The sequence below is a fragment of the Syngnathus typhle genome, linkage group LG4 (genome assembly GCF_033458585.1).
Source record: "Syngnathus typhle isolate RoL2023-S1 ecotype Sweden linkage group LG4, RoL_Styp_1.0, whole genome shotgun sequence".
NCBI classification, from domain to species: Eukaryota; Metazoa; Chordata; class Actinopteri; order Syngnathiformes; family Syngnathidae; genus Syngnathus; species Syngnathus typhle.
The window spans coordinates 10,689,480-10,712,353 of NC_083741.1; the positions used below are offsets into that span (position 1 = coordinate 10,689,480).

The 22,874-nt window shown below is 39.5% G+C and overlaps 1 protein-coding gene across 6 annotated transcripts in view; it reads left to right on the forward strand.

The window, feature by feature from the left end:
* The window catches only part of neo1a (neogenin 1a), a 141,997-nt gene that overhangs the window by 68,686 nt on the left and 50,437 nt on the right, over window positions 1-22,874 (forward strand). For all 6 annotated transcript variants that reach the window (XM_061277124.1, XM_061277120.1, XM_061277121.1 and 3 more), the window contains exons 3-4: window positions 17,723-17,998; window positions 19,217-19,367. In XM_061277124.1, coding sequence (XP_061133108.1) covers window positions 17,723-17,998; window positions 19,217-19,367 — 427 coding nt within the window. The remainder of the gene's footprint in view (window positions 1-17,722; window positions 17,999-19,216; window positions 19,368-22,874) is intronic.

Here is a 22,874-nt window from a genome sequence, read left to right on the forward strand (position 1 = left end):
CTTACTTCCGCGTGTTAGCACCATCATTGCCACACCTCCACAGGCTTCTGCAGTCAATGCTCATTTACACTGACTAAATTAATACTAATTGCGCTTCACTCTTTTCCCTTCTGCCCAATCAACGCTCATTTATTTCATCTGAATTAAGAGCAAAACTTTACATATATAGCATTCTCCAGTCCGTTTTCTCTCTCTCCATAAAAGCAGATGTGCAAGGTATTGTATGAATTGTAACTCTCAGCATCGAGTTGTATTGTCACACCGAATTGACTCGTAATGTGGACTATAGATACTGTTGTATCAGCACAAAAATTATGCAGAATCATATAATGCACATGTGTCAAACGCAAGGCCCGGGGGCCAGATACGGCCCGCCACATCATTTTTTGTGGCCCACGAAAACAAATTGCGCATCAAATTCGTGTGTCATTACTTGAATTGCAAATTGTCTTCACTTTTAATACTAAATAATAAAAATAAAAATAATAAATTAATTAATTAATAAAACTTTTTAAAAAAAAATATTTGACCAGTTTTTACTCGTCTGATTTGAAAACAAATTATTTGTCAGTTTGTTTTGTAGCTTTTACTGTATATAATATGAGGTGCTCATACATTTATTTGGGTTGACACTCATAATGGCCCTCCAAAAGAATCTATGACTACAATGCGGCCCACGAAAAAAAGAAGTTTGACACCCCTGATATAATGCATAGTTGTGCATTTAATCATATTATTTTGTTTTAAAATCGGGCAGAACAACGCCCTAGTGGTTAGTAAATCTGCTTCGCACTTCTGAGGTGCTGGTTCTCAGCTACAGCCTTCCTGTGTGGATTTTGCATGTTCACTCCAAACATGTGGGTCTTCTCTAAATTGTCCTTGGACCTGTATAAATCTTCTCAAAGCACTTAAACCCTCAATCAGATTGTTCTGATGTCAACTCTTCACATCCACAAGTCAGCATACCGTATTTTCACGTTATGTGAATCTTGGAATTATATGCTGTGATCCTTTTATAGTCCATAAATCCTTTCTTTGCGAATCTGGCATTATCTCATCGTCTTCATATGTATATTGTGAGGGACTTCTTATTATGAATGTGTGTTTTTATTGTGCTTCATAGCAGCGAATAATACATTTGTATTTCTTCATGGAATCAAGAACTGTATTGTAATAGTGATGTGACTTGGGAAAAGGTTGTGATGAAATAGCCATTGTCTTTGTGCTTTGTTATGTGGCCTCTTTTGTTTGTGTGACTACAGTCAGATATCATGGACCTGCACACAGACTTTAACAAGGGGGAGGTTTGGGGGACTCAGGAGGGGGGCAATATTATGTGTTCAGTGAGTCTTAGTGGGGAAAAAGGAGGAGGGGAGAAGAATTATAGGGCAGAAAGCGAATGAGCAGTGTGCGGCGGTGATAGCCAGGACACAAAGCGCTATACAGCTAATGAGAACTCCCATCTTAACTGGCTACTGTTCTCCCACACAGGCGCCCCCCTCCCTTGTCTGGCTTTGAACTCCTGAATTGCTCATATTGAGTCACACCTCACTGCTATTAAAAGGGAAACCCCCAATTGAGAAGAGTTCATTCTGTATATGCTCTTGGGTGCTTTTTTCATAGTCTGAATCCTAAACACCTGCATGCACTTTTAATATTTTAGTCTCTATGTCTGGGAGTTTCTTGCAATATTCCTCTTGTTCTGTCACTATTTTAAGTCTGTAATCCTTTTTTAATTGTTATACCTTCCACAATTTCTTCAAATCAGGTAAGATGATCCAATGAGTCTAGTGTCATCATTACTTGGGTACCCATTGTTGATATTCACGACAGATAAGGGACACACTTGGATGAGATGGCTAAAACATCTTTTGTTTTAGAAATAATAAAAGTATGTCACCATAACATGGGTAAAGATGTACAAACATGCAACAAAATGAATTGCCCCCCCCCCCCCCCCACGCACGCACACACACACACTCAATATATTCGACATACGTATTATTTATATCTAAAATCTAAAGACCAAAGTGAACTAAAGCTCCAATCTGAAAATGCTCTGCTTACAACACCGGTGTATTATCGTGTTGCATTTGTGCTGCCAAAACTCCTGATCTTGATATGACTTTTTCAGCATAATCTCCACGCTAATCTTCCCCACACAAAAATCATCTTGAGTCTTGTGAGTTTGTTTACATCACATCTTTACAGTGTTTATGGTAGCATCCTATAATAGTGTTCCAGTCCCCCACATAAGCCTGCATGGCGGTGTTTCAGCTTTTTTTTTTTTAACAAATTAGTTTTTTTATCTGTCTTTATTTCACCACATCATGTGTCTAAAATAGTTGACATCCAATGTCAGTTCCTTGCACAGCTTGTATTGCTCACCTAAGCATTGCTTATACAAATAATGATTCACTTTGTGTTGGATGACAGACCCATGGAATGACGTCATCAACAAATTTCATGACAAATATTTAACTTAGACTTAGACAGACTTTATTGTCATTTTGTAATATTATTTGTTTACAACTGCTATAAATGGTTGTTTAAATCTATAAAATAATAGCAAAAGAAATCTGTAAACATTGGTCGCCCAATTAAATTGACCGATTATGGTCTGGCCTTCAATTTAGGCCAGAATAACTTAATTGGGCGACTGATTAATTGGTCGGGCCGCTCTTTAGGTCATTTTTGTTTCTGTGTGGACATGGAGACAAGCTAATGTTTGAGAGATTTACATTTAGTAACCGCTCACTCCCCCAATACCAACAGACACGCCAACTCGCGCTAGATAGCAGTACCCATGGGTTTCGTGTCCTCGATAACACAGGCTCGTCGTTTCTCAACCACTAATTAATTACTGTGTCATTAAATTAAAATACTCCTACTTGTAACTACTGCCTTCTCAAACACAAGGATTCCCTTGTGCTAACGCTGCTGACAGCTACAAGGGATTATCATTACTGCTTCATGCATGATTCTTATCTTTCACGACAAAAGTATTGAGGCGCACTTTCTAATCAGTCAATTTTTTATTATTAGGTGGCTAGAGCTTACTTCTTTCTGAATTTGAATTGTTCACCTTACCAAAAATGTTTACACAGTTTGGGGAAAGTCCCTTTCTTGTTTGAGTTTATAAAGCTTGGGTGAGTTCGGTTTGGAAGAACTTAAGAGCCTCAAATTCAACCCCATCAAACCCACTGTAGACACTTCTATTTTCAGTTGTATTTATTTTGGCAAGGGAGCATTCCCAAAATGATTTCCTTCCATTTCATTCTTTATTTTCAAAAATTGTTAGTAGTAAAATTGGTTGCTACTAGATTTAGAGAAATCAGAGGTCATGTAAAAAAAACAAATCAAAACTTTTCTAATTACAATTAAATGTTATTTTATGTAAATCAAACAAAATCTTAACCAACAAGCATCACAGTGAAATAAGAGATTATTATTTCAACTTTGTTTTCACCTCCGCATTGAATGGTTAAATCAATATTGGTGAAATGTGCATTTATTTGTCAATTAGATTTGCTCCGAATTTTGCATCTTAGAGTAAACTTTACTTTTATCTTTCTCTTTAGATTGGAAAAAGTCTCGGGGCAGTCTTGCTGGCAGGCACTAATTAGTTTATTAATTGCTCCCTATAAACTAACTAAATAAATGTGATTCCATTTTTTAACATTGCCATCTAGTTTTCTTCTGCATTCATCAATGTGGTATGCACAGGCCACAAAGGGATATTTTGTTTGGACCTGGAAGACGAGACTGGACGGTCCACATTTATCCCACTGCAGTTTTCTCTCGTCAAACTACTTTCATTGGCTTACTGCTATTTTTTCCCCTCAATGACTCAACATCCCCCCCATCTTTTCACTTTACTACCTCTCCTAGCCTCTATTTCTTTATTATCCTCTCATTCCTCTGCACAGCTCCAACACACCCGATGGCCTGCAGACACTCACTCCCTTGCATTGCAGTTCCACTGTGACCACCGTGCTTACTCATAAAGAGAAGAAATTGCTAACCAGTCGTCATAAAACAACAGCACAAACATGTCATTCACTTTCCCAGGAGCCAGCAAAAAGAGAATATAACATATTTTGTCTTAGTTTAGCTTTTTTTCTTCATGTAGTTCACTTTGATACTTGCATACATTTTATAATTTTTTTACCAAGACTTTTAATTATTGTTAATTTGTAGTGTGAAGGCCTCTTTTGAACAATTACGGACTGTCATTCTTTTGAGTGCTGGGTCATTGCCGTAACAAATGGCTCAGATCTGGAATCGGGGTCAGGGTTGTTGTCCTGATTTCTACCTTTCTGTGGCACAGGAGAGGGTAGAAAACCAATAGAAGGACAGTTTCAACACTAAGGAGCATCAGTCACCGATTGAGTTGAAAAATGAAAACATTCATCTACCCTTGGAGACAGAGTAATGAAAAACAAAATGCAGTTAAGACGAGAGAAACTGCAGTCTGACTGTTCTGCTTGATGTGGATGCACAGTACACACAAACAGTAGTTGTACCCTTACACAAAGGTTGGCAAAATATGGCGTGAAGTCCAAGATGGAGCAGGTGAGAAATCCATCTTTTTACCGTGTGTTTTTACAGTGTTGACAGGAAGACTTTTTGATCGTAGGAAAAAAGACAGGCTCCATTTTAGGTGCAGCCACTGATTGATTCGATCCTCTGTGTAGGCGAGGAGGCTGATTAGGATGGCCCTATCTCTTCTCTCCAGACACCTTCGTGCTATGTGCATATGTGTGTTTGTATTTATGGAGAAATGTACACCTGATCGAGTGGCTGAACATACAAACAGTATTAGTACGGTTGAACTTAATGAGGCTCTTTAATGCAGCCAACAGCCCCTTTTACCATCTAGGCAGATTTTTGTGTGTGCAAATAGGCCATCAAAGCTGATGATGTACATAAAAAGAGATCGACAAATGTTGGAGGAGTTCTCGATCTAATTCATTACCGATTTGATTCTAGATTGTGTTGCGTTGAAATTTTACCTTACATTTTGAATATGACCAAATGGAATGTTGCCTGTGTGATCATTGGTAATCTCACTTTTCAATATCGTCTACACAACCTTGAATATTTCCTCGAAACGCTTTCATTTTTACACATGACGTTTAGGATGGAACAAGGGCATCAGTATGGGTAATTGTTCTTTTTTTTTTGCGGACAATACGGATCCCTTTCTATCCCACTCTCCATCAAACGAATTTGTTTGCTGACATTGACACGAGTCACAAGTGGGGATTATAGTAATTAGCCAACATCTTTTATGGATGCATTTGCGTCCATCACCTTCAAAATATTGTGTGTTGGATTCTCATTCAGTTTTGAATTAGCGCACACAGCCATTTATATCTGGGATTTAGTCCAAGCATTTCTCAAATCCCCTTGAATCTGACACCCGTCGACAGAGTACACTTTCAGAACATTTTCAACGGGTATAATATTGTTGAATAGCCCATCAAAACATCGACTTTAGTCCTGTTGGATAATATAAACTAATATTCAGTAGTACTGATGGTGCTGGCTCTAGACATCAATCAGATAACTGAAAGATAAAAAGTGCAAGCATGTCCATCATCTTTAATTGATTCAATTTTTGAAATTCATCTCTGTGCTGCATAGTAGAGAATGATTATTTTCTTTGAACGGGTAGCTTTGCATTATTTTTCCTGTCAACAGACAGCAGTGGTTCATTAACTCGATGGGCTCTGAAATACTTGTCCGATTATGTGAAAATGTAATTTTATGAGAATGGGCCATCTACCTACTTCGGACTTAAGTTTGCCGTAACCTCCATCCTCTTCCACTTCTCTATTCCATAGGAATAACCTAGTATGCAAAGTTTTCTTTCTTCAAATACTCAACTACTTTATATTTCCATAAGAGTGTTTTGCTCAGTCATTCCCGTGGGCATTGCTGTTCATAAAGTGCCAGGTGTAGTGTTTACTAACATGAAAATAGTGTCTGAGCCGTGATTTGTGTTACTTGGAGAAAAACATTTACACACAGCTCCTAATCTGCATTTAAAAGGGCCAGAAGAGTGGATTCTGTTTATCCTCCGTTCCCTCTGTATAATTCACTAAGTGTCCTTCCTTGTTACTGTCTCAGTGGTTGTAAGGTCACTGCACCTTGGCTTGAATGATAAATTCCCTGCAAATCTGCTTGTTGAATATTTTTGAGGGATCATAATCAGCATAGTGAATTCAATTAAATTAAATTGAAATTGGAGCAATATTCCCTCATTTGGTCTTTGGAAAATGACAGCTGAGCGACCTGTGTAACACACAGGTTCAAGATCTCCCATAGTTGTTCAGCTGAGATCAGGTGAGCGTGAAGGTCACTGTGTATGAATAATTTTCATACCATGAAAAAACTGATTTATTCAGGTTTGGACTTTAATAGGTCACTTGTGTGTATCTAGCCTGTTCCAGACTTTATGTGTGACGCCATCCTTTCATCTGCTCCTACTCGCCCAAGCATGCGAGAGGTAGTTTTGGGCGTATCCACTTTAAAACGGTCCCGTTTCAAAGCTAAATTGGCCTTCATAGAGTATTTGAACCCTGTAAGAGACTTGACTCGCACATTTCTGCAGATTACCTATTGTTTTTCAAAGTCCTTTTGTTCCTCAAACTGTTGGATGGAAAAGGGAGTTCAGTTCGGTAGTGGGGATTTTGGGCTTGTTAAGAGTTTCAAGGACTTTTTACCATCTGTTCTGAAAGAATTATACATAGAATAGCTTCCAAAATTACCATTCACATACTGATGTTCCCATGAGTACTGATATCTTCTTGTTTTGGCTTTTTCCTGGCTGTAGTGAGGCCCAGCAGCACCTTTTTATTTATTTGTAATAAATAAAATTGGCCAAAGGATTGAACACGTGTGGTATCTGAAAGTAGGTTTTGGTTTTGCTTCTCTTCATCTAAATAAAACATGTTTAAGCTACATATTTAACGTTGCCTAGCTCTTGCTGAGGAGGCAGGAATATTGTGCAACCGTGAGTATTTCGTTTTATATTCTGCGCTGATGGAACACATTATATTGTGCACAGATGGAGAGAAGAAACCAAGGTACTAAGTTCTCAGTCGGTTTCTTATGCTTCAGAGATCCGCATAATTCTTTATATGCCCTTGTGATTTTAAGATGGGGATGCAAAGCTGCTTACAAGCTCAAAATACGAGAAATAACCCCCTCCCAAAAAATTATTTTCTTTACCAATACTGGTATTTTGGTCAGCAAAATTTAATGTCAAGTAAAAAGTGTTTTCCTTGGTCGATTGTAGATTCGTTGTTATAGCTCACAAGTGACAAAAAAAAAATATAGAAAGATCGGTATCTTGCGAGATAATCATTTATGGAGGGTTCATTTGCATTTACTTTGTTGTTGAAACCTACACAGCAAGACACACTGTAGCTCTCAAAGCTGCAATGGTGAAGAATACTGAATGAATGGATAATGATTGTCCTATGGAGGCTGCAGACGGAAAGAGACAAAATCAAGCCTATATATAAATGCTCTCTATAAGCATTCATGCAGACTAAAACTAGAAATCCATTTTAATGTTCATGTATGTGTGTGTTGATAGTTTGTATGGGGAAGGTTGAAAGCAAGAGGGTAATATGTCACTTCAGTACAGTCAAGTAATGCATGCTTTGACTCAACCCAGCCCGAGTGAACTCTGTGTGGAACGACCCTGGGGAGGATGTTAAGACTCCTCTGCACGCCAAGCACCGTCTTCATGGCCTTTTGATTGGTGGAGACAAGCTGTGGACATGCCAAACTCATTTTTGTATGTGCACGGGAGCGCAGAATTGCCTTTTGTACAACTCACTGCATCGTTAACATCTATTCTGCTCCATCTCTCTAAGTGCGTATGTGTTACTCCGAGGCTGCCAAATATCTTTTGCGCCAAGGTCAATGATAACCATCTCCTGCAGTGTTTACACAGATAGACGCTCACAGTCTTATCAAGATGCCATAATTGCGACTTTCATACCATTTATTTGTAAAGTACCTTCACACTAACACAGAAATGAAAACATGGTGGCGGAATATTAAAGCATCGACAAAAGCTGCTGAATCATTGATTACCTAACATTGAACTTCAAATTCTTATTTTTAGCGAGCCAGGAGAATATAGGCCAGTGGAGGATTTTAAATGAAAGTGTTAGCTATAATAAAAACTATCTATTGAGTTTGCTAGCTACTTAGCCATCTAATAAATGTCCCTCTCGCTTCCCATATTGTGAGAGTGCATCCTTTGGGAAGAATATTTATTACTTGATTAGCCCGCTTGTAAAAAAATGGCATCCTTTTTCAGTCGACGAAAACAACTGATTGGGTATGGACAATTTGAACTTTGATCCAGTGGTAGTACTGTGCAACATGCCTGGTTACGGTACTGGTTTCTCTATCTTCCTATCTCCCAAAAGTTGAAAAGTCTTAATTGCCCACTAGGGCTAATACAAGTGGAATTGATATGGAAATCTGACCACATGTTGTTAAGCTGGCTGTTACGGTAGCCTTTTTTCACACTGGTCATTGGAAACGCAGTTTTGTCATGGGTTTTTATCTGCTAACTGTCCCATGTGTATCGATGTAGGATGGGTGGATTAAAGTCACCCTGGGAATCTACGGGTTTACAGCCTCCATCGTAAAATCAGAGGCAGACATGTCACAGGCTATAACCTAAGCCTCAACTTTACTACCTGAGACCTCCTGTTTTCTGTGTTGAAAGCAATTCCCTATATGCCAACGCTCGACTGCAGAGATTCCGTTGAAAGTCAAAGCCAGCCAAAGTATTTCAGGTTGCCATCGCTCTTTCAACTTTGTGTCAGATTTTTTAAATGCTATCTGCTAGTCAACTCTAAGCTCCGGAAGGAAAATAAAAAAGTCTACACTTCAGCCAACAAAGGCAATGCTGCTGAGAATTGGTGTGCGCCTTTGTCAGGCTTTTCGTAAGTTGTTGTTTTTTTCCTCGCATGTCAGGAGATACGACGTCAATGGATTGTCGCAGTCTGCACTGGTATTAGCTTGCGGGCATGATTTGACAAGTTCTGTCAGAAAGGCACAAGCAAATTAATGTACTGTAATGTATCTGGTGCAGCATTTTTATAATACAATGTGGCCCCCAACAGTGATCTAATATGATGTATAAATCAGGTTACCATACGAAGCACAATTCAATTTTGCATACACCTTAATGCATGCAACCTTTGTCAGCACTTCAGTGACATTCACATGAAGATGAATCCAGGGGTTACCTTGGATACGACGGAGTTCAATTTCAATGTCGGCAATTTTTTAAGTTGGAGTATCCTCTTGATCACTACACCGACGCAACTCAGTCATAATTACAGTAGATATATTGAAAACATTTGTAGGCCATGAATATAAAACAAATGTAATAAAAGTAAACTTGGTGGGAACACAGCATGCATTTTTGTTGTATATCAATATATATTCTTACACCTTCATGCAAAATAATTCATTGCACATCGTTTGCAACCTTGGAATGTCAAATGTCAGGACAGATGACAGATGACCTTCTGTATTTATGATCTGAAATCATCCATTCACTGAACAGCCAGAGTGATGAGGTAATTTAAATACTACTCATTAATTTAATCATATGAATATTGCTTTTTCATCAGGGTATTTACCGTAAGGAATTCCGTATCACATATTCTTTTGATTTAATATTCATTTTTGGGGATAAAAGCGTAGTGCTCATTTTGGACTTCAGCATAATTCCCTGTCCCTCTTTTTTTTTCCCCCATTCACCTCCGCTCACACTGCTCAATCACTTCATCGTACAACACGTGGTATTACTGTTGCTTCTCTGACTGACGTACTCTGACAGATTTAAAAAAAAAACAGATTCTATTGTGCAATGTGGTAGTTATCAAGAACAGCAATTCCATTACTGTACACGATACATACATTGTGGGCGCACATGTGCCTTGGCTTGAGTGGGTGGTCCGTGGACTATTTTTATTCTCAGGAGTGCCAGTTATCGTGAATAAATCTTTATATGATCTCGATACAAGATCAGGTGACACGACTACATTGTACCTGCACCGAAACAAGCGCTCTATGGACTTTTTGAGTGAATCGCTCCACTTGTTTGATTGGATTGTGAAAAGTGGTGGCTGTTAGCAATATCTGGCAAGGAACAATCCCATCACAGTAATTGTATGACAAGTATATGTTGTGTGTGCATATTTATGCAAATGGGGAATTTTAATGGGCCATGGCTCAGCACCTCATAGCATGGCAGAGGAGGCCAAGTTTACCGACCAAGAGAACCCGTTAAAGCAGTAACACTAATCAAAAGTATTGAATTTTATGTGTCAAGTGAGCTCAACCACAATTCAAATAGCCTAAATTGAACACGCTCATATTCCTAACTCAAAGGGTAGCTCCTCAAATTGCCGCTTTGTCTCAAACGCTGCGGCACAAAACATGAATGTTCTCATTACAAGAACAAAATGATATTTTGTTAATTCCAAAACTGGTGCCTTTCATACAATGCCTTGCTATGTTCTCTTCTTCTGCATCACTATCCATTTTCCTTCTCCCCAAGCTCCCATCTATCTCCGTTCTCAACTACTTGCTCTTGCGCAGCTAGAACCTAAGCACAGCACCAGGGCAGGCGATAGCATCTACAGATGCGCTGCCAAAGAGATAAGAACCAAGAAGCAGCATGCCCCTCTCGAGCAAACAACAGGGCGCATTGAAATATGTGGCGGGATGATGAAGAAGGAATAGGAAGGGTGGAGACAGACTTCAAGCAGCTTGAGATTAATTAAAGCATAGCATGTGAAATGGGCCAACATTTGGAAGGAAAGGTGAATGATGTATTTGGTAGGGTATGTAGAGGTTATCTAAATGAGGTTATATCTGTGTCTATCTACTCTAGAACAGGTGTGTTTAGCTGATTCGTCGTGTATCCCCGAGGCTTGTTTTCATTCCAGTACCATAAACAGATCTATAGCTTCATTTCTACGCAGCATTTTGGTTCGGTTCAGTTAAACATGGCACATTTTCTTGTGTATCCCCTAGAAAAGCCTCACAAAATGGTCATAGAATATTCACCTGAACCAGAGGCGAGCCGGGGCGGCGCCTCGGTTAGGACTCCCTGCGCCCCGGTTGAAAAAAAATCTAGCTTTTTCGATTCTTCATTTTCATGCCGTTTTTTTTCTTTCGGTCTTGCGCGAATGTGCTTGCGCTATTCTATGTGCACGATGTTATCCATTCACCGTTTGCCTCCCGGACCCGGATGTTGTTTTAGCGATCAGCGAACGGCGTGGGTGATGTTCGATTTTTTTCTTGTGGGCGCGCGCCCCTACTGGAAAAATTCCTAGCTACGCCTCTGACCTGAACTGTACTAACAAGATTTCATGAATGGTCACGGTTAGTGACTTGTTTTGGGATGATTTGAATCATCGTTGCATGGTTTCACAATGTCCATTCGCATTAGTTTTCTCACACATGCTTAAAATATATTTCCGTCACGGATCCTTATGCTTATGTTTTTTTTCTCCGTATGATACCAAAAACAGTTACAGTTACCTTCCTGCTTCTCCAAACGGATAACCAAGAACCTTTGTGGTGTGCGTGGGTGCGCGCGTGTGTATACAATTTGGGAATTGCATCAACCTCGAAAGCACGTTATTTAGAAAGTCTTGGAAGTATAATAAAATCAGAGCCATGCATACGAGTGTGTATATATAAGGTAGTGAGACTCAGCTGCTACACTGCAAAGTCATACAAATACAATTGAAACACTTGCATAGTACATGTGTATGTATACTACATGTATATGTATTATTTTAACAATACTTAACTACAAGCTTGCAGTTGTATATAGCATACTGGCTAGGCAGCACCCATTTCTTGTCTTTGTAGCAACAAAACAACAAACTTCTTCCTTGACCACATAAAAGTGATCAAATGCCATGTACTGTAAATGTCAAATAGATGAAATTGCTGCTCAGTGTGCAGATGAGTCAGACTGGGAAGTATCACGCAATACATGGCCCCACTTGGTTTCTATTTGCACCATTATCGGCAGTGAAGGTCTTCTTTTACCGACGGTCTTCTGCAATCATACAGTATATTTCATGTCGTCACGTCTGAAGCCGTACACGACAATTCATATGTTCCTCCAAAGCTCCAAACTGTCTACTACAAGTTTTACTGTATTCTCAAATGGCTTGAGTCACCGATAAGGGCAAGGTGTTTTTTTTCTAGCTCTTTCTGAAGCCAGAAGCTGTTTTTCATTGAGTGTGGAAATAAGAACTCGTCTGGGGCCAATTCTTCCGGAAGGCCATCGATCTATCTTTATTCCATATTTCAGTTGAGAGAAGGGTTATTGCTTCTTAACTCTAATAAACTGCTGTTCTTGCCACTTACCACTAACTGTGCGTCTGTGCATGCACTTTGCGTCGTCTGCCCCTTTTGCTGATAAAGATAAATACGCTGTGATGACAAACACAGCCAGACTGCATTTTGTAATCATGACAGTATAGTAAGTGTTAATGTTTGGCTTCATGCATAATGAAGTACCTCAGTGATAAATTAATGCATTGCAACAATAATCACTCTCCATTGTCGTATATTAGGGGAACCGGCAATAAGGAATTAATTTTCTGTAATGGTAGCATTCTGTGCTGTACACAATATGTTGAGTTCAAAGAGGCTGTAAGCGAATGGCAAATAAAAACCTAAAACCAATAAAAAATTGAACTATGATTTTCATAGTGTAACTTTTTTATTACACCATAACAGTTATGGGTGTGCATCACTTCAATGAAAGACGATTTGACGCATATTTTGGTGTGATACAATTTAATTCTTATTTGATGCTTTAACATATTCTAAATCAAAACTGACTTACCGATTCAGTTCGGTTTTCGTTATCCCCACCCCCCATAATTATATTACACTATATTCCATAGATAGTTGCAGTGGGGGGTTGGCTCATCCTGCAAAATATTTCAAGTTAAAAATCTAATCCTTTGAGTATTTCCTTGTCAAATACGCTGGCCACATTACGAATTTATTCAAATCAAAGTCCCTCTTGGAAAGACAAACAAGGCTGTGGTATTTTCAAGCATAGCTACTAAGAATTCCCCTTGAAAATGTTTCATAATAATCTTAGTGCATTGGAGAGACAAGGTGATTGCTGCACTGGTTACCAAAAAGCCAGATTTTTTATTTGATTTTAATGAAGCGTGATAAGTGCAAAAGTGGGATGGTGTAATTTTTGTGGGGTATGGCCTTTGTTTCTTTTCAGTTTGGCGAAGAAGTAATGCACTTATTTGATTAAACATGCATTTATCGGACAAAATTAGGACTAAACACAGCAAGGAACACAACATTTAAAGATTAAAATAAAATACTTTCTCATTAGTAGGAAACTAAAAAGTATACCACTTTCTTGCTTTTATAGTTATAGTTTTGGGGTTTTGGCTGCCTTTTAATTGAAAGATGGTGAGTTGCTTCATGGCCTCCATTGCAGTGTGAGGGAGTCTTGACTATTTGAGCAGTACTTACTGGAAAGGTGATAATTAAAATGACCCCATTAGTTTAGATTTTGTTGTCCTCCATGCCCTGTTAACTAATACATTTCGATGATATCTTCTTCCAAGTTCATCATGCAAGAATGTAATTCCCCCACTGAGCCAAACATATGTGGTGTGCAAAAGAGCCAGCAGCTCACTGCATCGTTGTATAGCATTTCTCATTGCATTTAAGAATCCTTGAAATTAAACATGTGAAAATCTGTTGAATATTAATAAGGCGTAACTACTTTAACCGTCTTACCCTGAAAAAGTAGCAAGTAATTTGCCTGAATAGCATCGTTTGCTGTATTAAATAAGACCCTAAGAAATTATCTCCCCTGAAGCTTTGCGAAAACTTTCAATTATGGAATTAATTATCATTTATGCTACAGCATGTACAAAAGGGGCCTGGAACAAAAAGGAGCTGAGCTGATGTAATGCTAAGAACATATTGCCCCCCCCCATCATTATTATAGCCACTACATCTCATTTACTGGGTGAAACTTTTTGCTTTACTAAACGTGAATTAACCCACTCACACAAATAAATATAATGTGGCAGTATTACATTGCTCTATAAATAGGAGAGAGATTGTGTTCACACTGCTGTGACTCTGCAATAAAAGAAGTCAAAGGACAAGACAAGGAGGGTTTATTATCACGAGTAATTTCATTCTTAAAGATTTTTCCAACATGAAGGGCCTCAATTTCTGCTCAATTTCAGCGATTGTTTTTACCCACCTTCCTCGAATGACTTTCGCCAATGACTTGGGATGCCTGTGAACTTGTTGAATTTAACGGGCGGGGGGAATAATAGGGTGGTGGTAATAGAGTCCCTTTGAGGCACTGATAAATTGTGGTCCACGGTTTCTGCTATCATCAAAGGGAATCTTGACATTTCTACCTTTTCATCGCCATGATTGCAAAATGGCTTTTGGAGCAAATGTTTCTCGGTTAAATGAGACACTTTCTTTCTATCTTTGGCGCCAAACGCTTTACATTTGATGAGGTTATTAAGTTGCGTGTGCTACTGCGCAACTCAAAGGTTAAGTGTTAGCCTTCAGGTTTCTAGTAAGTCAAGTTGTTTTATAAAATTAACATTGTTCAAACTGAAACCATACCAAACTACCAGTTTGTCAAACCAAACTTCACATTAGAAGTGCTAGGATTCTCTGCTTCTCCTGTGCCTCACATTTACACATCTGCAACATGGAGTTTCCGAGTAGAAAGGCGACATTTCTGCAAGGCGTTTACTAATGCACTGAATCTAGAGGGAGATCTGTGAGTCTCTCTGCATATTCCATTAAGCTGCTCATTGTTATTCTGTGCTGAATGTTATTTCACAGCAGCGGGGGCCGAACTGTGCAATTTAAGTGCATGCCTCTTGATGTGCATGTGTGGTTACACTTGTCACTTATTCAATATTGAGATGTGCATTTCACTGTCCTAATGTTACAAGCTGATAGATAACTCCAAATATTGGCATGCATGTTGCATGACATAAAACAAGATCAGGGGAAAAACACCTCAAAGCGTCTGGTTTCCATCCATCCATTTTCTGTACCGCTTGTCCGCGATTTGGTTAATGCTCTATGTTCGAGAAAATCTTTCAATCAAAATCATCAATGATTATATTACATAATTCTAGTGAATAACCCAAACGACATAACATATCTTTTGTATTTTTGCTTTCTTTGAAGGACTTCACTAGAGTTTGACGAGGTGGATACAAAGTTCCCACCTAGTTAATTTAAACGGAACTTAATTGGAATCAATAGTGTTGGAACAAACTCTCCACTTCCGAGCCTCCCCTGACACACACCACTGTGTCTATGTAGACATAGTACATACACGGGCACACACATGCACACACACACACACACACACACACACGCACACACACACACACACACACACGGTAAGATTTATTCTAATCCATTTACTTAATAATCGCTGGTTATTACATAATAGGATGGACACATACTGATTCAGAAGAAATATGTCCACAAGAACAAAGGATGAGGTCTCTCGTTGTTGGTATTTAGTATGCATCTTGGGGATTTTCAATAGCGCCTCCTAAGTGTGTCAGTTTATGCCTGACATTAAAATGCATCCCCACACGAGCTTCCAGTTACCGCTTGTAATCTTGGTCTAATTTTCACGCTCTGTGTGTGCGACAATACACGCATGTTTTGACAAGTCTACTCTGCTAGAATTAAAACGTTTAGAAAAAATGATTACAACATCAAATTAGTATTCATTGTAAATGCGGTCATCCAAGATGTTGGCTGCATTAAAATTTCTGGTCACGCTCATTGAAGTAGGCAGTACATCAATGTGGGCTGGAACAGAATCATTTTGTGTCCACACTGCTAGGAGAAGATGGTAGCAGATTCTTTGTAAAGAATGAAATATCTTGTCATGTCTGCTAATGACTTTCAGGGCCATCTCCCCTGTGTGCGCTTTAGGCCAAATGTCATCCCTCCCGTGCAACACAAAGCCAAGCTTGTATCTCTGGTTATTAGACCTGAGACCTTTGTTTTCAAGCTCATCCCTTAAAATGTCAGGCCTCTTTGGGCCAAACTATTTCAATTTCTCTATTCCTGAGTCTCAAAACTTTGACATCTTTCCCAATTGCGTAAATCGAACCGCTACATTTAAATGACACGGCTATAAAGCATGATTCTCCCTGGTTAAATCAAAGTCTATGAAACTGCTACTGCTAAGATTCTTAGGATCCTTGCTATGAAAAATTTAAATCAAATTAAATCGTCATTATAAGCCAGATCTGTACCCCGGAATTCCCCCATCTCATGTATTATTCACCCATCTTCTCATCATGTTATGATGAAAGATATAGCTAATATTTAATCTGTTGGAGAATATGGTTCTGTTTGCGCTAATGTGTGCTGTCCTTCATGTTACAGTAGGCGTTTGCTTGCTCCTTAAATCTTCGATCCGCCTCTGGGACTTTTTAGCTCTTTGACTCCATCTCCATGTGAGATTACCCCCTGACTCAGTTTTGACAGGGAATTTAAGGTACTGTTTAGGTGGAAGGAGGCTGTATCATCCTACAGCAAGTCTTTCGCCTTTTCCAACAGCATTTTTACAAAACATTAATCCCCCTTCTCTTGAGTGCGCAACCTACTCGGCTTGTGAGTAGCTTTACTCGCAGTTGATTTGGTGTTTGTCTGTTTTTAACAAAGTTACAAATGTTCAATTTGTAACACTGTTACAAATTGTTACAAATTGTTATTTATGGTTGATAGAGTAGCCTTGTTACTCATCTTCCCTAATTAGCCTTTACAGTTTACATATTGTAGATTCTCCATAATTAAAGTAATTACATGCAATTGTTTCAAACTCATCCTATGAGTATTGTTATCACTGGCTCCAAACACTAAAATTAATTATTTTATGCTGCAGTGAGATTGTAGATAAGCACCAACAGTAAAATTGTTATTTTGAATTACTTTTGCCTGTCTTGTTTGCTGCAAAACATATTAACCATTTTGGCAAAATCACAAATACACCTGTTTGTCTTGGGATTTGCAGCAGGGCTGGGCAATTCATCAAAATTCAATCATGATTTCTCGCGATCTAAAAAACGTTATAATGGAAGAAAAACCATTCGTGTGCTGAATGGCGTTGTGTGTTTGCAATTCCCCAACGTTTTGAAAGTACCCTGCATGTAACGTTTGTGATTTTGCCCTCAAGTCTGTAGCGAATGTTGGTTTTCTGTCGGACTCCTAAAAGGTTGCAAATATTTTTTTATGTTGTAAAGAAATTTTGGACATGATCAAAATTTATTGACAACAAGAAAAACGGTGCGACTATTGAAACTGTTGGTGAAAATATGGTTTACGACTTTGCGCACGATCCGTATTTTTTTTTTCCCCAGACATGCTTTAAAAATGTAATGAAGCTGGGGTTACCAACTCCAGTCCCACAATGATTTCGATGTATTCCTTGCTCAACACACCTGATTATCTTAAACGCTTTGAAAGTGCATAGTCTTGAGGTAACTGTAATCGCAAATTATAAATAGACGGTTTGAAATTGTTTGTGACATTTGTTTTTATTGGGAAATATCGTTTCATATTAAAACTTGTCTCTGTCCCCCTTTTGAAGGAATGCCCAGGTTCGGCAGCCAGCCAGCACCTACATCTGTGCGTCAAGGTGACAGCCAATTCATGGCCTGTGAAGTCAATTCAGACCTGGTGCCCTTCACCCGCTGGGAGAAAGACCGTCAGCCCCTGGAGCTCAACTTGAGACTGGTCCAACTACCCACTGGTGCCTTGGTGATCAGCAACGCCACAGAAAATGATTCTGGTCTTTACCGTTGCTTGGTGGAGAATGTGGGGTCATCAAAGTCCAGTGAAGAGGCGCAGCTCCAAATCCTACCAGGTATGCTGAGTCAGTAAGCAGACGCTTGAACGGCAAAGATGGTTGTTTTGCGTTGTCTCTTTGTAATTACAAACCGATATAAACTTTTGGCTACACACTTCTACGACAACCACATTATGAAGACTAAGCCTGTTCTCAAATTGTGGGCGCTAAACAGATTGCCCACATTGCTAGTGGGCTTGTTGCACTTAATTTTCCAAGACTGTGAAGCAATAGGCAAGTGGTGGACAATGACGCATTTAAAAAGGAGGTTTGCAGATTAGGTAGCTGTGGTCGTTTTCACTATCAAACATTTGGGAAAGCACCGCAAGTGCAATGAGCAGTTAGTGAAACGACAGACTGTAATCGTCAAATCATTCATGAATCATAACAAATCTTTCCCGAAAAAGATTTTTATTTTGAAATGTCCAGAACGTGCAGCAACATAGAAGAACAAAGTTGTGCTTCTTTTTTTTTTTTTGTGGGCGCCCCTGTGACTACTGCTGTTTCTAATTTCAGAGGTAAATGACGTTGGCTCTGAATTACCTTTAATGAAAACTGTGCCCAGCTGGATGGAGAGAGTGTTGTTGCTTTCGGTGGACTTATCAGAGAAAGCCTTAGAAGTCAGGAATTCCTCTGTGGCACTGTCGTTTCTCATCGCTCTACACATTTTGTTTACTAAATTGTTAGGCACTAGGCTCCTGCCGGCAAAGCGAAGATATTAAAAGCAATAAATTAGTCTTCAACAACCTCAGTAGGGGATTTATCTCTTTCTTGTCTCATCGTAGGTATGTGGTGTCAAAAGCTTGGCTCCTAACAGATAGTAGCTTAATCATATACTGCAGGAGGAAAATTGGACATTTTTTCCCCCAGATGTTTATGACAGGAAAATTAAAATAAAAAAAAAACAAATAAAAACTTATTAGCTTGAGGATTTTTTTTCTTAGCTTGTGAATGACATTCTGGGTTATTTGCTACAATAGGGAGCTATGAGAGAGTGTTTTTTTTTTTTTTGCACTCCAGAGAGCTGACTGCTTTCAAGTGGTCGCCATGGACATTTTTCATCCAACCCTTCTTGGTTCTGGTGTCAAGAACAACTACGCCCTGGACCTGAGTACTTTTGAAGTTTTTTAAGACGGATGGCCCTCTTAATTTGAACGATGGCGCTGTAGCTCAGTAACTCACTCCAAGATTAACCCCAGCCATAACCTAGACTTGATTTTTTTTGTCTCATTCCAGAAACTGGAGACGAGAGGAAGCTGGAGTTCCTTGTACAGCCTGTGCCTGTGACCAAGGTGCTGGGCGCCAGTGTCCTGCTGGCCTGCGTGGCTGCAGGTTTTCCAACACCACATGTGCGATGGATGTTTAAAGATAAACCGCTAGAGGAAAGGTATGCATTTTAAACTTTATCGTTTGTTTTTTAAACGTAAAGTTTTTCCCTCCTTGGCCCTTGTAGCACTACCACACATTTTATTAAAATGGTCAGAATGATGATATTTAATTTAGATCCCACAGTATAACAAAACAAACAAAATAATTCCTTCACTGCTTCTAATCTCAATGCAAAGGGCGCGCGTGATTCCAGGGTTTATTTTTCAGCAAACATTTTGTTAAAGGCATTTTCTATTCATATTGATTCACACGTGTCAATCGTGAATCATATTATTTAATTACTGCCCAGCCCTGGTAGATAGAAGCAGGAATGAACGGACGGCAGACGGACGGTTTCCTCAAACTCTGTGTCAGTCCTTACTTTTGGAATGCAGCAGAATATTGAGGCTCCTTTGTACTGCTCCCCAAGTTGGTAAATCTGTTCTTCCAGAAATCACCCCAGGGGGCATCTGGATGTGGCACAAAAGCCAGTCTGGAGATGACGTTGCCAGCGTTCCTGCAGAGAGGAAGTTCACACATTAGCAACCTAGCACTTGGGCCCTAACTCCTATGGCGTCCATTATCTCAGAAAAAGTAGCTGGAATCCATAACTGAAAGTTTTCTTAGATATAGCAAGTTGGACTGTCACCACCCAAGTAAATTAAGCGCAACTCAAGTAGGCATACCCGAGCCACTGCAGCAGTTTAATAGAATTTTAAACTTGGCTTCATCTATGTTGATTCAAAACAAAATTGGATTTCTGCTTGTTATTTTTTGAAGAATTTGACATCCCTAAATAGGTGGTTTCGGTGCACGTCTAAATTGCCAAGCTGAGGATTTAATGCATTGCACCACAATTCAATGTCTTGTAATAACTAACCTTCACGTCCAATGGGAATGTCTTAAATGGTACCTATTAATTTAGCTTTTAATTACCAAATTCCATTCAGTGTAAACACCCGCCCCCCGGGTTACCCATACTGGTAATTAGCAAGTGCCCTCCCAACAACAGCGAGAGTCTTTTAGGGGGTTATCGTAAACGCCGCCTTGCCACCTTCATAACTGAAGCGTATTACAGAGTGATTCTGTTACCACATTTTGATTTTGCTATGACATTGATAAATGAAAGAATAACCTTGGTATCCTTGAGTCTCCTGTTGTGTGATAGCTGAGAGCTAGACGCTGCTGTCAGTTCTTAATTATTGCACCCGTTGTGGGAGCAAAAGAAAGGAGCAGCTTAATTGGTCTCGGAAGCACAGCACAAACGGGGCCTTGAAAGTGACAACATCAATGTTTGAGATGTGAAAAAAAAAAATTGCGGGGGTTCTTCAAAGCAGTCAACTGAAATCTGGGTGAGCATGACAACAAGGAATGCTATTAGTTGTGTTTTTTTCCATCACATTCCTAGAAAATTGATTGATTTGGAAAACAAAAGAACGAGTGGTAGTTTTCGAAGCTACTGATTCTAAAACATTCTCACTGTGTCCACCAAACTTTTTTTTCCTTTTTAAATGGCGCCATGTCGTATCTTTATTTTGATTTGGCGCATGTGGGAATATGGCTAATTCAGAATTCTCATAAGGAGAACAGCCGAAATGCAAATAAAAAGCAGGTGGCCGTCTTTAAGACTTTAGACTGCAAGTTCCACGAGCTTAGTTGTATATTTCCTAAAGAACAAATGTGCTGCTGAAATGTGATGTGAACAGCATTGTCTCTGCATGCATCATGTAGAGAAAATTTATAGAGACCGATTCTGAAATTAGGGCCTTTTGAAGTTTGGTTTTATTCTCTTGATTTTTTTTTTTTTCTGTTTCCATCATGGTCAACAATATATATTGCTGAAGTATTTTTCGTGGCCAAACTATTCATCTCAAGTTCAAAATGTTTTTGCCCATTGTCATCATTTCTGCTTTTCATGTTAAATATTTTACAACCAGATGAATTCACATTAACTTGAACATATTTTTTAGTCATGTCTGGTTAACACTGTTACCAGGGTTTTTCCTATGTTCAAAATCGTATGACAGCCGTACCTAAGGTTGTTTTTTCTTTATTTTTTTATTTATATTTTAATTCCCCACAAGTGTCCGCTAGGGGCGGCATGATAGTACATTGGTAAGCACGTTGCCTCACAGTTCAGAGGTGCAGGGTTCGATTCCGGCTTCAGTCTTTCTGTGTGGAGTTTGCATCTTCTCCCCTTGCCTGCATGCGTTTCCTCCGACATTCTAAACACATGCATTGTCGGGCAATTGAGCACTCCAAATTGCTCGTAGGTGTGAGTGCGATAAGTTATTTGTCTCTCTGTGCACTGCGATTGCCGGCAATTCAAGGAGTCCCCCACCTACTGTCAGCTGGCATGGGCTACAGCACACTCATGACCCTCGAGAGGAGAAGAGGTTCAGATAATGGATGGACGGATGGAAAGTTGGTGCTATCGGCAACCCGATTTTCCCTGTGGGATGCTACAAACGGCATTGCAATATTTTTTTGTCTGAGTAACGTTTGTGATTTTTAGCATTGCATATCTAGCAGGCAAAATCTCTTTAAAAAAACAACCTCGCTGGGAATGAAATAAAAGAAAAGAGCAGAGAAATCCAAATTAACATAACTGGCAGTTAAAATGTAGTAATTCATGGTGGTGACGTGGAAATTTATGTCAGGTCTGATAGTAGTTCACAAGGGACTGGTGATAGTGAAGGTCAGAATGCAGGACAGGACGAGTTGGCGAGTCGAGGGTACTTAAATCACAACAACAGCATAACAACGCAAAGCCAATGTGGACGTGACTGGTACATCATTTTTTATTCCTCTTTCCAGATCTCAAAAACACAGAGCCAGTGGCTTTGACAAGCAGTGGCTAAATCAATTTACCTGGCCTCTAAAGAAGGCCTCACTGTTATTTATGCCAAAAGCAATGTGGCCCAACACAGCAGACAATTTCTGCCTCCCTAGTGAGAGAGCCAACAACCAACTACAGACATTAAAAAGTCATGAGGTGACGGCCATTCACAAAGCAGGAGAAGAGGAGTACATTAAAAATAGTAATACCTAAACAGACTCAATAACAAAGTTAGAAAATTTAAAATGATATAGTTTACATTGGGCAGCACGGTGAGGAGGGTGCGGGTTCCCGGTGTGGAGTTTGCATGTTCTCCCCGTGCCTGCGTGGGTTTTCTCCGGGCACTCCTGTCTCCTCCCACATGCCAAAAAACATGCATGGTAGGCTGATTGAGCACTCCAAATTGCCCCTAGATGTGAGTGCTAGTGTGGATGGCGGTTAGTCTCTGTGTGCCCTGCAATTGGCTGGCAAACGGATCAGGGTGTCCCTCGCCTACTGCCGATGACTGCTGGGATAGGCTCCACCATGCCCGTGACCCCCGTGGGGAAAAAAGGTATAATAGATGGATAGTTTACATTGATAGCTCAACAATTTTTTTTTCCCTTTACTGTGCCTGTAAAAGAAAGTGAGTCAGTTGGATTTCAGAGGACATGCACGTCACTCACAATATAATGTTTGCGGAAGTAA